Source organism: Uranotaenia lowii, chromosome 1 (assembly GCF_029784155.1).
Source record: "Uranotaenia lowii strain MFRU-FL chromosome 1, ASM2978415v1, whole genome shotgun sequence".
Taxonomy (NCBI): Eukaryota; Metazoa; Arthropoda; class Insecta; order Diptera; family Culicidae; genus Uranotaenia; species Uranotaenia lowii.
In genome coordinates this window covers 200,682,886-200,703,191 of record NC_073691.1, presented here as the reverse complement: position 1 = coordinate 200,703,191, position 20,306 = coordinate 200,682,886, and the positions used below count along the sequence as shown (strand labels likewise).

General features: G+C 36.5%; 1 protein-coding gene and 1 long non-coding RNA gene across 2 annotated transcripts in view; both read left to right on the top strand.

Moving 5' to 3' along the window:
- LOC129744029 (NADP-dependent malic enzyme-like) overlaps window positions 1–20,286 on the top strand; it is a 24,321-nt gene extending 4,035 nt beyond the window's left edge. Inside the window, exons 3-5 of the mRNA XM_055736348.1 lie at window positions 17,357–18,764; window positions 19,048–19,342; window positions 19,406–20,286. Coding sequence (XP_055592323.1) covers window positions 17,357–18,764; window positions 19,048–19,342; window positions 19,406–19,566 — 1,864 coding nt within the window. The 3' untranslated portion in view covers window positions 19,567–20,286. The remainder of the gene's footprint in view (window positions 1–17,356; window positions 18,765–19,047; window positions 19,343–19,405) is intronic.
- On the top strand, window positions 6,949–13,765 carry LOC129744041 (uncharacterized). Its single transcript, XR_008736789.1, has 3 exons — window positions 6,949–8,208; window positions 12,143–12,466; window positions 12,530–13,765. It is a non-coding gene; the product is annotated as an uncharacterized LOC129744041 (long non-coding RNA).
- Window positions 20,287–20,306: the final 20 nt, after the last annotated feature.

The following is a 20,306-nucleotide window of genomic DNA, read 5'->3' as shown; positions in this document are numbered from 1 at the left end:
TCCTTCCTGCTTCGCGTTTCAGTTTGCGGTAGATCTCCTCCACCGCCGCAGATGATCTGCCGACTATATCAATGTCATCGGCAAAGCAGATAAGTTGACTGGATCTGTTGAAAATCGTGCCCCGCATTTCGCCCACCGCTCGTCGAATAACACCTTCTAGCACCACGTTGAACATCATGCAGGATAGACCATCACCTTGTCGAAGCCCCCTGCGCGATTCGAATGAACTCGACTATTCACTCGAAATCCGCACACAGCACTGCGTTCCATTAAGTAACATACGATGTATTATTTTAAAATTAAGTTAAATCACGGATCGAACGTTTAAACATCGGTTCCTGTCCTGGATTTGCGTCTATGAAGTGGATGATTTTGGCCGAAACTCGTTCTGCTTCTTGGTAGCCAGAAAAAAATTTGATTCCACAGTTGTCGAACCGGAGCGTGCAGATTGTGAGAATACAGCAATTGCGGGCACTCAATAACGTTTGTTAAGATGTCGTACACGAAAATCCGTTGCAAGTACGTCCTCCTTTGTCTCAAAGACGTCAGTGACAGAAAACTACATCCCAGCCAACATGAAATCGTAAAAGAAATCATCGTCGAACTCGTATATAGATGCCATTCAAATCGGAATCGTAAATATGTACACTTACCATTCGATCATATCGTTTATTTATCGTAGAAGATGCAACATCCCAATGAAATACGACTTAGTTACGATATGTTGGATGAAGTCGTATTTAGTTCCACCGATGTCAAATGAAATCTTATAACGATCGCATAAGATTTCTTAAGAAGCATTTTATTGGTACACAAATTACTTTCGAATCGAAATCGTAAATAACTTCGAATAAATTCGTAAAGAATACTACGTAAGCATCGTCTTTCGTATCACGTTGTATGTTTACTAGAATGTCACATTAGTAGGCAAATTAACATCGTGTCTTTCCGATATAGCTACAAATATTATAACAAGTTTAATTATAATCGTATAATCGGTCACTTTACCCACGATATAAATATATTTAATGCGATCAAATCAGATTCGTATTAACAGATACTTAGCGTTCGCCCACATCTCATCATGATATTAAAACATCATCGTGATAAATCGTGTTCAGTGGATGTGCAATTTTGCGATCGTGCTTGCAATTTAGTATCAGCATTTAAATTTTGTGAAAGTTGACGACTAAAGCGAACAAGCAAACGGATGAAATAAAATAATAAAGGTAGGTTTTGGAAAAACAACGTTGGACAGAAACCTCACTAACATTTTCCTTTAAAAAATAACAGGATTACTCTCCCCTACTAGGCTCAGACTAAAAAAACCCCGCCGGATAATTACCCGGCGATTTGTATGTGACTACGAGTATCAAGGAATGTTCACAGACAGAATTGTGGCCCGGCAAATTCCGCTGTAAACCCGAAAGAAAGAGGCGTCAAAGATCCTGAGCGAGGCATGGACGCGGTGGCAGTTAGGAAAGTAGCGAGCGGGACAATGCCCGGTTGCGGTACCTACGAAAATATAATTAGTGCATTTCAACGTTAGTTATAATAAAAATCAGTTAAAATCATCAATTAATTTTATTTTTTCCTAGCGTCGTATTTCAATCACAATATTACACATAACATGCTACATAAAGTGGTCCGCAAAATCGTTTTATGATACAAATCGTACATGAGTACATCCCAACTCACATAAAATATCGTTTAAAGAGTCCATCAAATGTCAAATTGCATCATATCGTACAAGCTTACAACACACATCTTATAAAATGTGACTTAAGATGTCAACCGATGCTAAAATCTCTGAACATCGTATAAGACTGCAACACATCTCGCATAAAAGGTGACATAAGTCGACATTCCATCGTCAGATTGCTTCGAGTCATACAAGAGTACAAAACATCTCGCATAAAGGGTGACTTAAATCGCCAATCCATCGACAGATTGCTTCAAATCGTACAAGAGTTCGGCACACCTCGCATAAAGGGTGACTTAGATCGCCAATTCATCGTCAGATTGCTTCAAGTCGTACAAGAGTTCAACACACCTCGCATTAAGGGTGACTTAAATCACCAATTTATCATCATATCGCTTCAAGTCGTAAAAGAGTAAAACACACATCGCATAAAGTGTGGATGGAACTGTCAATCCTCCCATCATCGTTAATGCGCATGAATCGAATCCTTTAATGTAATGTACAAAACGACGCCAATGCGACATAAAGTACCAAAGTATTTCTAACATCGTAAATGACATCACATATGATGTTGTCGATGTCGTAAACCAGAAAATAACGAAAACATGTACGTATATTCACACTATTAATTTTTTGGTGTAAATTTAGGTCAAAAAGGATGCACAAAAAAGAAGCATCACTTTTGACATAAAATTACATTGGAAAATACAGAAACGCTTGAAGACATAAAATGTCCGGCTATAATTGAATAGCACATTCGACATAATATTACATCATCTATGATGTAAATTTACGTCAAGTAGAACGCACGAAAGCGTAGCATCGTTTTGGACATATATTTAGATCATTGATGATATAAAATAGCATCGTACATCCTAATATGTAAATAATTCTACTGAATCGAAGCAATCGAAAAATTCCTTTTAATTTAACCACAGTATAAGGAAAGTTCAGATATCGACATTTCGATAGCAACTTACTATCTTCTTCAGTGAGCGTTTTCGATTGAAAACCTTCACTGATAAAAATAGTAAGTTTCCACAAGTTGCTATCGAAATACCCGTATCTGAACTTAGCTTATAACGTTGTTGAATTTAATAAAAATCTTTCGATTGCTTTGATTCAGCGTCGTTTGTATTTTTAGTCATAGGAGCTTTCGGAGACACAATTTTAGAAGCATACATTTCATTTTGATATTCATATTCTTATATTGTTTATGCATCTTATTCAAAAATTCTTTCATATCATTTAAATATATTTTGCAATATTTGCCGCTAGCCTTTGATATTCACTTTTCACGATGCACACACATAGAAAAATCCACGTGATTTCACATGTAACAGCATGGGTAGAAAGGAATCAGCCATTTACAAGCGATTATACTGGTCATTTCATGTAACCCTACTTGAGTTTGAAAAATATAAACCCACGTATTATTACATAAAACTGCATGAGTAGAAGAGAATCAGGTCATACAGATAACATAACTTACAGATAACTTAACTTAGTCATACCAGCTCATTTCATGTAAATCTCTGCTTGCGTTCAATTACTCCATGCAGTCATACCAGCATTTTTCATGTAAATCTCCGCTTGCGTTCAATTGTTTTGTTTACTGGAAGATTACATTTGAACCCTCATTTCAAAATGTTTCTCTAGGGCTTGGAAGTTCTTCAAATTAGTATAAACAAAAACTTCAATTGAGTAAGATTGTTTATTATGTGCAACATGTTTAATTTTATACCTCAAGTTTATGTAAAAGGAATGTTTGTTGATTTCTTTGAATAAATTCTAAATTGGTAAATTGTTGATCATTCTTCCTCGTTCTAGTCTTGGTTTTTGGCTTCATTAATAATTTGTTTCTCTATATCTTTCTTGCTTGTTAATTGGATTTAAACATGATTACAAATCAGTAGTAACAAGTTAAATTTAAAGACCATCCTCAACAAGTAAACTTAAGCCATTTTCTTCAAAAGTTAAAATATGAATTTCTCATATCAATTAGCTTTTACATTTTACACCGTTCAACTTGTGCCAATCGCTTGGATGATGCTTTCCGGAACGGCGTCCCAACCGAGATCTATGAATAAGCATTTTTTTTAGGAAAAAAATATGTAAAATTTATCGTAGCCTTACCAATTTTCATTAAGCTTTCGAGTTCATCCTATTAGTCTATCCTCGTCAGTGTCATCTTGTGTTAGACATGATTGCTTCTACACACCAAAAATTTTATAAATTTATACGTGCCAGAAACGCTTCAAGACTAGAATTATTATGTTCTAATCATGAAAAGATCTATATTTACATCATTTGCAATCTAAACAACACACACACACACACACACACACACATGTCTTAGTCACACATAATCAATTCATAAAATTACATGAAGATAAGTTCCAAGTAAGTCCATGAATTTCTACAAAAACGTTCGGCTCAATTTACGCTAACATCTCGGTTTATCATTCATTAGCCTTTCCGTGTTTGCCTTATTTGAATTTAAGTACAGCGGCACTAATGTGGTTTCGTCAGGTTGCAGCGGCTCAGATTTTGACAGATTATTTTAATTGTTTGTTGTTTTCGTGATAATTCACATAATTCCGCAATAATTTGCGGAAAAGAAACTCGTTCAATTAGTTTAAAGATTCCTGCTGTGCTGTGAGTTGTGAAAAGTGGCGGAGTTTTCATCGAACCAACCATTTTGTGGAAAATATTCGAGAAACCGGGCTATCAAATTTCACCCGGAAGTTTTCAGAGCTCCCGGAACACCTTTATGTGCGGTATCGGCATGAGCCGACTTCGGAATTCTTGGCGATATAGTGGCCCAGCCTGGCACTTGGTGGACACAAGTAAAAACCGAAATCCAAAGGCTCCATGATGAATGTGTTTCCTTCAAATTGCTGAAGGACTCGCTTGGCACATGCCCTGAATATGCATTACCACACAATGGACAGAGACTTTTACAGGTAAGATCAAATTAATTATAAAAACAACCAAAAAGTGAAATAAACGGGTTTACAAATTTCAGATGTTGGTGTTTCTCAACCCGCTCAAAGGTGCTGTATTGGAACATTTGTTCAACAAAGTTCTATATGAAAAGCAAAATAGGTTCCTTTGAACGAACTGGTTAGTCATAATTGGATTGACAAGTTGCTTTCATCAGTACTGATGCTTCTTCGTAAGTTATTTGATAAAAGTAAGTTAGTGTACTCTTATATGCTATCATACCAGCTCTATCAACAGTTTATGAACTTGTCCAGGTGGATTTCATAAGAATTGAGACCAGCAACATGATTTTGTGTGGAGAGATTACAAAGCATAAGCATAACATAAGCAGTTTATTGCAACAGTTGCCACATTTCTACCACATGACATTCCTTAAGCTGTGTGCAAAGCTCTCTGACCCTGCTGACGTCAGGAACAGTTAAGTTCCTAGAGTTTCATTGATGTTTGTAAAATGAAAATTTCAAGATTATGTTAAGACTTTAAATCTGGGAAATTAGTCCTAAAAAACTGCTTTCTAGCAAAATATTACGCATCAATAGATTTTTGGAGTTAGAAGATAAGAAACTTGATACCTTATAATAATATTTATATACATCATATGTGATGCAATCTTACGTAGTGTGTACAAAGTTTTTAATTTAATATTTATAAGCCATAATGAAGAGAAATTACAAATGCTGTTTCCGTGAAAAAAATTATTAAAAATTTATTTTGGTAAAAACTGAAACAATACATTGTAATGCTGTTGGAATAAAACTAATTCAACGGGTGTTATTTCAAAGATGACATCCGCAAATAATGACTTCCAAAGGGTAGTCGATTTTCGATAAATAAAGCAATTTGAAATAAAATTCTGTTCATGAGTGTGTAGTTTTATTTCAAAAACGATGTAATTTTATGTGAAACGCGATGCTTTGATTTTGTGCATCCTTTATGACATAAATTTACATCATTGATGATTTATTTCTTTAAGAATTTATGTCTTTCTGAATTATGGCTTCAAGCGTTTCTGTCTCTTCAAGTATAATTTTATGTCAAAAGTGATGCTTCAATTTTGTGCATCCAATTTGACCTAAATTTACACCAAAAATTTAATAGTGTGTACTCTGCAGGCTGAGTTAGTTTAATCGTCGATCAGCTCTGTGTATTAGGTTCTACGGTTCTTTTTTCTAATTCATCTGACTAGGGCTTGTGAACATGATTATACTTGCTGAAAAGAAAATATCAATTTTAAATCTCAAGAATATTGAAGTTCATACAATGATCCCTATTTGTATTAAATAAACTAACCTTTACTGCCGTTGGAAGCATAATTGTCACATGTTACATTCTGAAAATTTCTACTTTTTGCTATCAAGAGGAGTTATTTCAAAGTTTTTTGTTTTTCGGTATTTGATAAAAACATCAAGTTCACTCTAAAAAATATGATTCTATTAAATATAATAAAAATATTCATCGCAACGAGGCGGTAGACACCAAAATACCTCACATATCAAAATGTAACATGTGACAATTATGCTTCCAGCGGCAGTTTAATCCATATATAAATTATGTTTCGGAGCTTAGCGCTCAAGGATGTTATCCTCCAAACACCCTGGGCATCCTGGGGTAGATTAGTGTCGGTCTCAGACAAACGTAGGATGAATGATGGGATCAAAGCAATATTCAAAAGCAGAGAAGATTCCGGATCATAAGTCCACTTTGAGAGGTAATTCCACCACGTATTTCGCCGGAGCCTGACGAGAAAGAAAAATACCATCAAGAGACCTGTTTTAAGGAAATAAAACGTTATTATTGAATTTGTTATGTACTGGTCAAAATGTACAGAAACTCAAATCATTAATCGAATCTTACCTGGTATAAGTGTTGTTATCCTCCGGCAAACAACCGAAAGTATTCCTAAGAGTGGTCCCCATCGTATTGACGACCTACTCCGTGTTACCCTGAAGAACCGTAAAAGTTATTTTCATGTTGAGCAAAACCAGAAAATTTAACTTCATAACAATAGGCTTGTTCAATACCAGATAGAAATCGGTCTATCTAAAATGAAAAGTTGAATAAAATTTGAAATAAAATTTGATTTGATTTTATAATCTCAGTATGAAATATTAATCAGGTACTTGTTTTTCAAATTGTAATCAAAGGGTTCTAATCTGTTATTTTGTGGACTTGTAATTGGGAAGAATTAAATGAAATTGCCTTTCGAGATGGCAAATTGAAATTGATTTGTCTTGACAAAATCTCTTTTTGAAATTTTGAACAAAACAGCTAATAAAGAACTAAAATAAACACTGCGCGTTAGTATTTGAATAGCTGTTTAATCAACAGCCCAGTAAAAAGCCCAGAAAAAGAGCTGATCAACTGTCAATGCATTTCTATCGGTTTTGACCAAACTTCATTGAACACTTCTATGACATACACACTATATATATTTCACTAACACTAATTGAAATTTTAACCAAGGTAGGTTCGGTGACTGAAACCATTTATCCACCTGTTTTCTTGTCTTGATACTTCATTGTGTATTTTAAAATAGCATTATATAATCACTGTTATTAGAAAATCGTGTTTGAAGTTAGGGTGAAAATATTATTTTGCTTTCTCAATATCTCTAAAACAGAATATCTTTCTAGTAAATTTTTACAATCTAAATGCAGGGTTTTCGAACTCCATTAAGCTAACAACTCGATTTGTTTTCATTTGACTTATTTGACCTCTTCAGAAAACCGCATTTTTCGTTGCATGATTCTATTTTTAAATTGAACTTATTTACAGGGTACAATTCTTGAACATTAGATAGAAGCAAAGCAGTTGACTTTAAATAGACATTATAAAACCGTTTGGGTTATAACATTTGAGTTTGTGTTACGTTAATAATCACAAAAATAGCTGAACTCAATATTTGAATAAGTATAAATTTATCTCGACACATTTTTAAAATTCTGCTGTTTCGTCATTTTGAATTCTTACTATAGATATTGAAATTGGTGTTAAAATTATTTAAACCAGCTACATTTACGTTTCGCGTGTCTAAGCAAAACAAAAATAAAATTGACCTTGAATGTGCATTGTTGTTTTATACAAAATTTCAAAGTTTTGATTCCAGATTTTATTCAATTTTTATTTGCTGAGTTTACTCGACTTTTCTATAAAAATCCATCGTAAAACGACTTCATCGAAGGTACCAAAATTACATTTAATTCTTTCAAAACTGGAACCAACAAAGAAATTTCAGTTTATTTTCAACTATTTTAAGTTTTTTTCAGGTTTACTATCTGGAAATAATATACGTATGTATTTATACGTAGTGATATTTTTTTGTACTGATCGAGGTTGGTATCGAGAGGACATTACCTGGAATACATTTTCTGTAGTAGTATGTAGCATTCCGTTGGCGATTATGCTTCCGCAAGCTAAAGCTTGTATGGAAACACTCGGACCTCACTTTCATCAGTGGTTCAGCGCTGGAAACGACCAAATCCGAAGTTATCAGCTACTAGGTGGGTACGACTACCGATGGACGTTGTTGTTTTGTCCATGTAACACTTCATCTCAATAACTTCACTATTCAGGTTTCGATATTCTGTAAACGAGTAATTATTGACATCATGCACACTGTTTATCTTGAACAAAATATTCCGTTTAGCTGATTCCACTTACTTTTCTAATGTCTGGATGATATTCGGCTCGGATCGCACAGATACAGCTCCAGTAGCTGACCGAACAAGAAATAATGTAAACATTGCACTTGATAATACTCACTTAAACTCGATTTTACGAAGAAAAATTTTTCCGCGGCTTGATCCGATCCGAAAGCTCTTTTTCACAATTCAATGGAATCATTTGAATAATTCATATTCAAATTTTCATTGGTACGTTTGATTTTTCGATAAAATTTCATTCATCCAAGTTTGCCATGATTCGTGGCTGAATTTTCCATGGATCATATTTTCTGTCCTTATGCTCGCGTTCCATTGAGAGGTTTGCACTTTATAACACCAAAATAAAATAACATAAATCATACGCGATCAGATTTATTACAAGAACTTTGTTAAACGATCGTTTTTCATGAAGCTCGCGATAAAACTAAACACGATGTGGTAATTAGATGCGAGATGAAATAGAATTAGATCTTAGTAATGTAAAATTACATCTTCTTTGAATTAAATCATAAGAAAATTAGGTGTTTAAGCGTTTCTGGCTCGTGTAATTTTCAAAAATTTTTGGTGTGTTGCCTCCACTTTTGGTAGGTATATGCTTTTTTCTAACGTCATATACGATGATTTGTGTCGACATAGACGTACGTATATCTTTTGATATACCTACCAAATTGTTGGCTGGGATCTCTCAGAATAAGGTGGTAAATACAGAAGCTCGCCAGGGCAAAGTGGAGAATTTTTTTTCTCTCTACACACCAAAAAATTTAGAAAATTATACGAGCCAGAAACGCTTGAACACCTAATTTTATTGGATCTAAATTAGAAAGCGTCTGATTTTACATCGCTTTACACCTAAATTTCATGCCCGTAGAAATAAATTAGGTCGACCTAGTGAAAACTAGATCTAGGATCCCAAATTTATGTCGTGCATGATGTAAAATTAATTTCTTAAAACTCAATACCAGTGTAAAAGAAATAAGTGTGTGAGATTGATTTGTTTGTTTTGATTGCGGTGTTTTCAAACGGGAAAAATTGCGACTTCGTTGTAGTTTTTTTGAGCATCAACATCGATGGAAACGGACGGTACCGATTGCGTTGACCACCATCGAGGGTGTTGGCTACGTCAAAGAAGACCGATGTCGATCCGTTAAAGCCGACTGGCGAGTGCTTCGATGAGGAGGATCATCATCATCATCTCCAACCCACTCCCCAGTACAAAATTCAAAATTGGTTCCTGAACAGACAGAATGGCATCATCATCGGTGGCAAGTATTTGCAGCTGACCTTTTCGGTGGACTCCAAGCTGCGTGAAGATTTAGAGCGGCTAAAGCAGATCCGATCCGAGCGTGCTCTCCGTCACTACTGGGACCTGCGAGTGTGCAGGCTATCGGCTGTCTCGGTTGAACCATCGGTGCGTCTAAGGAGGCAGAATCAAAGACAACAACCATGGACCGCAAGCAGCCGAACAGTGGATTGTTTATTCCGAGGATTAACCAGCAGAGATAAGTTTAACAACACTTTTATAACATCAATTTCATATTTCTTACGTAAACATTTTTATACAATTTAGGAACTCGTAGACAAAGCTTGTTTGACCAGCTGACAGTTTAACTAGCGCGTTCTTGCTAGAAACAAATTTAAACGCCTTTTCGTGTGCGCACGATGTTTTGCGTTAAAACTAAATTTGATTTCATCATCCACATTGTCCACACAAATACGTTGTCTACATGAAGGCGTTTAAAATTTCACAAATTGAATACACACCAAAAATTTTCTAAAATTACACGAGCCAGAAACGCTTCAACACCTAATAGTTTTTTTTATCTAATCTAGATCAGATCTAATTTTACGTCATTTTGTCTCTAAACGACGCACACTACAAAAATTTACACATTGGAACAAATGTTAAGCTCGAAATGATCTAAATTTATTGCATAAGAGATGTGTTTTTATGTCATGTAAATATAAAAACGATAGCGAAAATGTAAAATCATGAGTTGAAATCAATCAGTCGTTGACTTCCACTGAGCCATTCAAGAAGCTTGCCGCAGATTTGATTTGAGGGACATGAATAAAAACATTTCCTTCTTCCGTTCAGTAAGAGAGTTAAGATGGAGATCGTCGGTTTGTAAAATCGAGTGGAATTCATGGGGTTTTCAGTTTATCTGTGGCCGTCTGAAAAGGTAATGTGAGAAATCTTTTGTTTTCAAAATAATGTTTTGTGTTTTAAATATTTTTCAGTTGAAAAAAAAAATCTTTAATCCGGTGCTGAACGTAAGTGCTGCAGCAATAAGTGGAATCAACAGCAGCAGACTAACGCTGGAAGCAGCGGCTTCGTTCGACAACAACAACAACCGAGGGAATGAATCCAGCAGCACCATGGGAGATCTTATTTGGTACAAAAATGTCAACATAGAAGTAAGTTGGTTAAAAAGCGCTATAGAAAACCGTAAGTAACCTGTTCTTTAATTTTGTAATAAAATTAATTTACAATGAGATAGCGTTTGTCCTTTGCTACAACGAAGATGAAAAATCCAAACTAACTGATACTAGCCCTCTTTCATTTACATTACTCACAGATAAAAAAAAATGTAATGTCACGTTGCACGGAATTTTCAGTTTTTGAAACCGAAAACAAAAAACTCTTAAAAAGACATGTAAAAACACAAACAAATCTTCAAAGTTTAGATAAAACATGTGACCTTACATGTCAGAACATGGGTAGAAAGGAATCGGGTGATTTCATGTATTTATAAAGCCTGTTCATGTAAATCTCCGTTCACATTCTATTTTATTGTGTATTGTAAATCTACAGAACTAAACAAATGTAATATCACATTACATGTGAAATTAAATTATGCTTTACGCTAAAGTTATATTGCATAAAATATCATGTAATGTTTCAAGATTAAAATCGGTCGCATGCGTCTTCATGTAACGACACAATTCATCACATGAAATCCCGCATGACATGAATTTCATTTGCAGTGAATCAATCTTTTCAAACAGATCGTCCATTTGTAATCGATTCAAGTCGCGAAAAATTTCTCTCCGCAAAATAGAATATTAGTGAGTGTTATAAAGTGCAATGTGTACATCATTTCTAGTGCTTTAAACCGTAATGTATAACACATTCTCTTGGAAACGGTTATTTTTATCCCGAAGAGCTTCAAGAAATATTTTTCGAATTAGAACAACAAAAAAATAGAATCGTCTTCAATGATTTCCAGTTGATAATTTGCCGATTGCATTCTTTAGCAACCCAAAACTATCAGAAAAAAGATATCATTACTAAACGGTTGCTTACCTTAAAAATTTGAAATCCTGTATAACACACCAAACAGATTTTTTTTAAAATACAGCAACCAAAATCGGGCCCCGCGTCTGCTGTTGGGGGATTGAAAAACAAAAATCAACGGGCTAAGTACCTAAAAGGCAAGTAAAGTTAGGTCAACCATTCCATCAATTTGGTGGAGAATTCAATAAAAAGTTCATATTCCATGTTGGCACAACAGCACAATCACTGATTTTTGCTTTTCAAACCATTTCATTGTACTTTTTCTTCTGAATTTTCATTGATATTCGAACAAAAATTTATAACTTTTCTTTGTTTCAAATTTTGCATTTATGCAATACTTTTATAACGCTGCCTGAACAGTGCTATTCTATCATCAAAAGGCCTTTTTGCACTCGTTTGCTATTTGGCGTTTCTCTTTATTCTCTTTTCTCCCTTTTTATGGCTTTAAGAATGTCATTTTTGTGTTTACATTTACAGTCATTCATAACAAATTGAAACTCGAGAAAATACGCGTTGAGTTCAAAACAACCGGAGCAATTTGGCAGAAAATCAACTTTCCGGTCACCTAGGGAGCCATGGTTGCCTTCATCGCGTAGCCACTGAAGACGGAAGCTGCTTCCAATAAGGACAAGAAGAAAAAAACATCTAGACCATCTGCGGGCCAACGAAAACTGCCCAAGGAACTTCATTTAAATCAGTATGATGAAATTTGAATATCTATCTCAAGTGAGGCAAATCTGGACCGAACCAGACTTTCACCGCAACATTGAATTATACTGTTCAACTGTTTTTGAAGAGCCGGTAAGATGTTAACTCGTTTAGTACATAATCAGATCAAAACATTCTATTCGTTTTTTTTTGCAGCCCATCACACTCCATGACGCCGCCCGCTTTTTAGGTTGGTTATTCAGATGTTCGTGGTTCCTGATTCAACTCTTGATCAATGGATATACTTCATTTGATGCTACGAGGGACTCGAATATTTATCGAATGGACTGCTATAAAACAAATTTCATATGACGGTATTGTGAAATTCAGCAAGTGAAATGCTAGAAAACGAAAGGATTAAAAGAAGAAAACAATCTTATGCAGTCCCGTTGGATTGGTTCTTTGTAACTGTTTTCAACGAGATAAGAGCCGTGGAACCCAGGTATGATCTTAGAGTAAGTAGAGGATTTTTATTCTTCGTTCTGACCAGTTGAATTCTTCGCTTTTTGTAACTCACTCATTTTAATCAAACTCCATGTGTTTGAGATTCTCATGCGTTTCAAACCTAAAGTAAAAAAGCAATTTAATTCAAAATGTTTATTGTTTTTCTTTTTTTGAGAAATATTAAGAAATGAAGGCTCACTTAATTAAAAAAAAAACCTGAAGCAATGAACTATTTTTTTTAAATGTGTAAATATTCGTAAGAACAAATTACTGTTAATATTAAGTCGGAATGTTTAAAAAAATCTTAACTGTACAAATACTATACATCATTAAATTTACTTCACACTTTGAACCTTCCTATACCTGAACGAACTGTACTATTAACGAGTTGCTGATGGAAGAACCAATAAATCAATATAAATACCTAATAAGTATCAGGAATATTTCACAGATATTGATGAGGACTGCTTCATTTTTGACAATATGTGTGTTTGCTAAATTAATGTGGCTCATCGAAGATTCCAAAGATATCTTCGGTTTAAAAAAATTGAATAGTTTTTTCTAATTTAGAAAACATCCGGAAATAGGCTCGTGACGGTTTGTTTTGAATCGATTTAGTTTAGCATTTATTTTGCAAAGTGAGTGCATTTTATGGTAAATAAATGTTTTAAAATCAAGAAATATCAGTGCTTTTCTTTATAACATAAAATCTAATGCCACAAACATTTATCAAAACTATTTGTACCATGTAAATCTACTGTAAACAATTATATTGGCCCCGAACAGATATTTACTTGAAATATCATGGGTAGGAAATCATCGAGTTTAATGTGTGATAACACTGCTTATGCCAAGGAAATTACGTGAAAGTAACAGTTTATATTTTAGTGAAATAAATTTTTATTAATATAAATTCATGTGAAATTTCACAGTTTGAAAAAAAAATAGTCATTCATCCTTATTTTTATTCCAAATTATGGGAATCGTAATTTCATTGAATTGTAACAAAAATAACGATGAATAATTTTTTTTTGCAAACTGTGAAAATTAATTTATTTTCCTAATAATTAATATCTCTGAAAGCTAACGTCACTGAAATTTAACTCAAAGCAATGTAATTTCAGAGGCGATCTAAATTTACGTCAAATAAGATGCTTTACTTTTGTGCATCCAATTTGACATAAATTTACATCATCTATGATAAACATTATGTCGAATATGCCTACATCATTACATCATTTATGATATAACATTATGTCGAATATGCCTTGAATTTAAGTCTGAGAATTTATGTCTTCAAGCGTTTCTGTTTTCTTTGCTTTAAATTTATGTCAAAAGTGATGCTTCAATTTTGTGCATCCAATGTGACATAAATTTACACCAAAAAATTAATAGTGTGTATCCTTTCGATGTGAACGGATTGGTAAGATGTCCAAAGAGGTGCAGCGTATTCCAGGAATTTCCAGGACACTTCGTAGTAACAAGCAGAAAACTGTTTTAAGGGCATAGGAGTCTGCAAAGCTCAGTGTATTTTGACGAAGAAATCCGAATAAAGCAAACGCTTTTGCTGTGGATGTCGAGATATGCTGTGCTAACGAGAGCTTTTGATCGAAAGTAACTCCGAGATCTTTTATCGTTGAAACTCTTTCTTATGTGAAGTCCCTGAGCGAATAGTCGAATACAATTGATGCTCTAGTCTAGTCTCGAAAAACTTATGCATTTACACTTTCCTTCCATCCCACGCGTTTCACACCATAACAGTAATTGGTTCATGCCCTTCTGAAATGCAATGCAGTCCACTATCGAGTCAATGACTCTGTAAATTTTCAGGTTCTAGATTTTCTCAGCTTAGCTTAGCTTAGCTTGTTTGACTACTCATATCCACCATAAATCATTAAGCTCGAAATGCTTCAATTAGTCTTCAACAATACCATCATTTTCTCATGGTTTTACTAACAATATAAAACTATATTGTGTCAAATCATTCAATGCATTTCGAATTTCATGATCGCTGGCGTGGCTAAGTAGAATGAGTTCCACATCGCCAATGGTTGCTACTCCGTGATTGATCGAGGCCATCAATTTTGTGCAAGGGCCAAAAGAATGCAGCTTGGGATTAGCAAGTCATTCTCAATGTACAAAACTCATGCTCTGCCTTTTTAAAAAGAAAAAAAAAGGTCAATAACGGCGCCGGCCACGTCCTAGTAGTCAAAGAGGAAAATTAAATCACAGTAAACGTTGAAATACCGTACTTGAGAGGAGGATTAATTATTATCATAAACATTGTAAATATTTCAATAAATCGTTTTCAATTTGGAACTAATTCTCGTGTAGAAAAAATTTTGGATTGCGTAGTAGCTCGATAGTTCTACTTTTGCATGGTTAATTGATTTATTTATTGATTTATTAAATGAACCATCGAAACATAGCAAACTTTACTAACTGTTTGCAGAAAAATATGTTATTATGATTTTGATAATGTTATATCGAATGCTATATACTGAAATTAATATTGTACACCAAATCTTGCAAATTAATGGGATCTTTTCGCTATTTAAATTCCAATCTAAATAAATTTAAAAAAAATGTTCTGATGCAGCTTAAATGAACTAACGACAGAATATTAATAAAACAAATAATGTCATATTTTCTGCAAAGGAAAATGACACTTTGCATATAAATAACCTGTTGTTGTAACTGAATTTAAACAAACGTTTCATTGCATAATCGAAATACTACTTACTTACTTAATGATCCCGCGCCGATCCACCGGTGCATAGGGCCGTGGTAAAAGACCTCCACTGTTGACGATCCGGAGCCACAGTTCGGATTTCAGCGGCTAGGCTTCGCCGCCACGAGTTTCTAGGTCTGCCTCCTCTTCGATGTCCTTCTGGATTCCAATCTAGCGCCTCTCTGCAAATCTCGTTTCCATCTTTCCGCAGCGTGTGCCCAATCCATCTCCCCTTACGTTCCCGAATCTCGATTTCTAGCGCCCTTTGATGACACCGGCGATGTAGTTCCTCATTTGAGATCCAGTTGCTAGGCCACCAAGCGCGAATGACGTTCCGCAGGCAGCGGTTTACAAATACTTGCAGTTTTCGCGTCGTTACCGCATATGTGCACCAAGTTTCACGCCCGTACAGCAAGACGGATTTGACGTTTGAGTTGAAGATTCGGATTTTCGTTCGTAGAGAGATCTGGCGTGACCGCCAGATGTTTCGGAGACTCGCAAACGCAAATCGGGCCTTTCTGATCCGGGTTTCAATGTCTTTTCTGGTACCACCATCAGGCGTTATCTGGCTACCAAGATACTGGAAGCACTCCACTTTCTCAACTTGTTGCCCAGCTACCATGAAACTGGAGGGATTTGCTGTGTTGATCTCCATCGACTTGGTCTTTCCGACATTGACTTTGAGACCTGCTGCCTTGGAACTTTCGGTGAGGTCGTCGAGTTTGCTCTGCATATCCGGTTGTGTTTGGGCGAGCAAAACAATATCGTCAGCCAGGTCAAGGTCGTTCAGTTGCTCGATTGTTGAAGGATTCCACGGCAATCCTCGGTTCGATCCAGTCAGAATCTCATCCATTACGATGAGAAAAAAGTAGCGGTGATAAGATACAACCTTGTCTCACTCCAGCAGTTACCGGGATTGGTTCGGACAAGACACCATCGTGCAAAACCTTGCACGAAAATGCCTCGTAAATCGAAATACTAGGTGAAATAAAAAAAATCTTTTTGATACGAAGTATTCTGTTAAGTATTATTGAATTATGTTGTACTAAATATACCTTTTCTAACTAAGATTTTCATCAGAATAATATACGGTACTTGAACTAATCACATATGTTAATTGGCTGGAATAGTTGGACTTTATCGGTTTGTTTTGTAAAAATTAAATCGATTAATAAAAAAATCGATAATAAGAACTCTAAGTTGAGAGAAAAGTTAGTTTACTAAAATAAGAAAACCCCCAACGGAACGGACTCACCAAAGAATTATCAAACGTCGATCTCCGCCGATGTACAAGGGATCTGGGGAACTCCATCGCTATCCTGTGGTAGGCAACCTGGAATCGATGCTTCTCAACTTCAACTTCAACTTTCAAACTGCAGTCACCTAATCACTTCCTATGAAACAATTTTTTTAGCACTAACTACACAAAATTCATAAAATAATTTACATTTTGAAACATTTTAAATTCTACAGTTTTCCGCCGTCAAAAAAACGTGTTCGCTCTGATCGCTCACAGCCTACCAAGTAAATTTTTAGGTTTTAGATTTTCTAACGCTTAAATTCAATTTTGCTCTGGATTTTAAGTATGTTTACACAAGATTTTCTAAATAAATTTATATTCATCAGAAAGGAAGTTTCATACCGGTTACAGTGGTGTAGTTACATTAGCGCTGCAATATTTAACAAAAATATGAAAAATACCTCAAAAACTAAAAGTCAATCCAAAAAAAGTAGCTGTTCTTTACTCACTAACAATTGACAATTCCAAGACCTATTTATAATACGAGTTTTATTTTACATCATTCCAGCCTTAACGGGGCCACCAATGCGCTGAAAACTATTTCAGCGGCTGGTGCTGGTGCCGCAACGTCCTCGCCGAAAAAAACCTTGCTGAAGGCAGTTACGGCTGCAACGGCCACCCAAACCCGTGAATACCATGAGGTTACCGGTGATATCATCTCGCCGTCGATGGTGATGGGCATCGATCATTTGCGTGATCCGCGCCTGAACAAAGGTCTAGCCTTCACGCTAGAAGAACGGCAGATCCTGGGCATCCACGGGCTGCAGCCGGCCCGATTCAAGACCCAAGAGGAGCAGCTAGAGCTGTGTCGAATTTCGATCTCTCGCTACCAGGAAGATCTCAACAAGTACCTGTACCTGGTGGATCTTCAGGATCGCAATGAAAAGTTATTCTTCCGACTGATCTCCGAGGATGTCGAGAAGATGATGCCAATTGTGTACACCCCAACAGTGGGTCTGGCCTGCCAGAAGTTTGGACTGATCTACCGTCGGCCCCGTGGCTTGTTCGTGACGATCAACGATCGTGGATATGTATATGAGGTGCTGCGGAATTGGCCAGAGTCAGATGTGCGAGCCATTGTCGTTACTGATGGTGAGCGTATCCTGGGTCTCGGAGATCTAGGTGCCTGCGGGATGGGAATTCCCGTCGGTAAGCTTGCCCTCTACACTGCCCTGGCTGGAATTCCGCCACATCAATGTCTACCGATCGTTATCGACGTCGGAACAAACAACCAGGCTCTGCTGGAAGATCCACTGTACGTGGGGCTGCGACATAAGCGAGTTACCGGCAAGGAGTACGACGACTTCATTGACGAGTTCATGGAAGCGGTAGTCAAGCGGTATGGCCAGAATACGCTCATCCAATTCGAGGACTTTGGTAATCATAATGCGTTCCGTTTCTTGGACAAATATCGGGATACGTATTGCACCTTCAACGATGACATCCAGGGTACGGCTTCGGTGGCAGTAGCCGGACTACTCGCCTCCAAGCGAATTACTGGCAAAAAGATCTCGGAGAATACGTTCCTATTCTTGGGAGCCGGAGAAGCTGCTATTGGTATTGCTGATCTGGTGGTACGGGCTATGCAGAACGAGGGTTGTTCTCTGCAGGAAGCCCGCGACAAGATCTGGCTGTTTGATATCGATGGTTTACTGGCCAAAGGTCGTCCAGAAGGAAGACTCGGAGGTCACAAGGCATTCTACGCCAAGGATCACAAAGTGATGAAAAACTTCGCCGAAGTTGTCCACGAAGTGAAACCAACGGTCCTGATCGGAGCTTCGGCCGCCGGTGGTGCTTTCACGCCGGAAATCTTGCAGGCCATGGGCAAAAATAACGAGCGTCCGATTATTTTCGCTCTTTCGAATCCTACATCCAAGGCCGAGTGTACGGCTCAAGCTGCATTCGACAACACAGAGGTAACGTAGATGCAATTATTTCGTTGAAGATGTTTAATAATTTTTTGAATTCTAGAGCTGTTTGACAGGGTTGGTTTTTTTTTTCTGTTCATTATTACTCCTTTTGACTAAGTATGTCTCACTGAAAATATTCGCTTTTTGAGTAAAAATTTAAAAATAATATAAAGACAATCTCTTCTTTTCGATCTCAGATATTAACTCACAAACTTCATACTGATACTAACCCTGGTTTAAAATCGCAAGAGAAAAAAGAAAAAAAAAACTAATTCTTGTGTGTTTTCAGGGGCGCTGCATATTCGCGTCGGGTTCGCCGTTCCCGCCAGTTCAGTACGGTGGCAAGACCTACTGCACCGGTCAGGGAAATAACGCCTACATCTTCCCCGGCATCGCTCTCGGAGTCATCGTAACTGGAACGCACCATATCCCGGAAGATATGTTCCTCATCGCTGCTCAGGCTGTGGCCGATCACGTTTCACAGGAAGATCTGGACAAGGGTTCTCTGTACCCGCCGCTCGGAGCCATCCAGGATTGTTCCCTCGAGATTGCCGTCGGGGTTACCAAATACGCTTACGAGAAAGGTATGCATTTTTGGCAGTCACTCAACTTGGAACCTTCAATTAATTTCAACGATCTTTCAACAGGATTGGCCTCAACTTACCCTGAACCCCAGGATAAGATAAGCTACATCAAGTCTCATTTGTACAACTTCAATTATGAGAGCGCAATGCCCATCACCTGGAAATGGCCGCCACAACTTGACGTCAAGGATGGCGAGATCGTGCCCACTAAGTTGCAAGCCTAGAAACTTTACCACTCTGGTTCTCACTAAATTATCCAGTATTTAGCCGTACTTTTGCTCAGCACTCATTTTCCTCCATCTCATGTTCTGTTCCACTGGTTAAGCACAAAAAGTGGCCTCACAGTCCCATTGGCATTTTAGTTGTTCATTTAGGTATTTTAAATTACTCGAACCCATACTAAACGAACAGAACGTTCGATCAAACCTTTTTAAAAAAAAAATAAACTTGGTTTATGATTTCCTTTAATTTGTGATATCAGTGTCCTGTGTCTAGTAATGATTTTAATTTCGATGCACCACTGGTGGGTCTGCCAAACCCGTTTTCGATTTTCATCGTAAAAAAAAACGAAAGTGTGTCAAAAATATATCACTTGGTAAATACCTTGCGATGCAGTTTTTTTTATCTCAGACACAAATAAATCAATGATTTGCTTGAACAACATCGATTATCTTGGTACACTAGAGTTAACAGCTCCTTGAACCAGATCCGTTAGCACAGCAGTAGTTGTAAAAGCAAGATACAAATTAAACAAGTAATAATTTATTATTTTAGAATCTAATCAACCCATCGTAATGTTCCTTGTGAATATCGGTTTGTTCTCCATCATGCGAGTTAAGAAAAATTAATTTAGAAATTACTACCATCCATCTTTAAGAAGCCAATGTAACCGCAATTCGATCATCAATGTTATGAGAATACACTGTGACTGTTTGTTGAGACGATTTTTCGATCTTTGATTTTA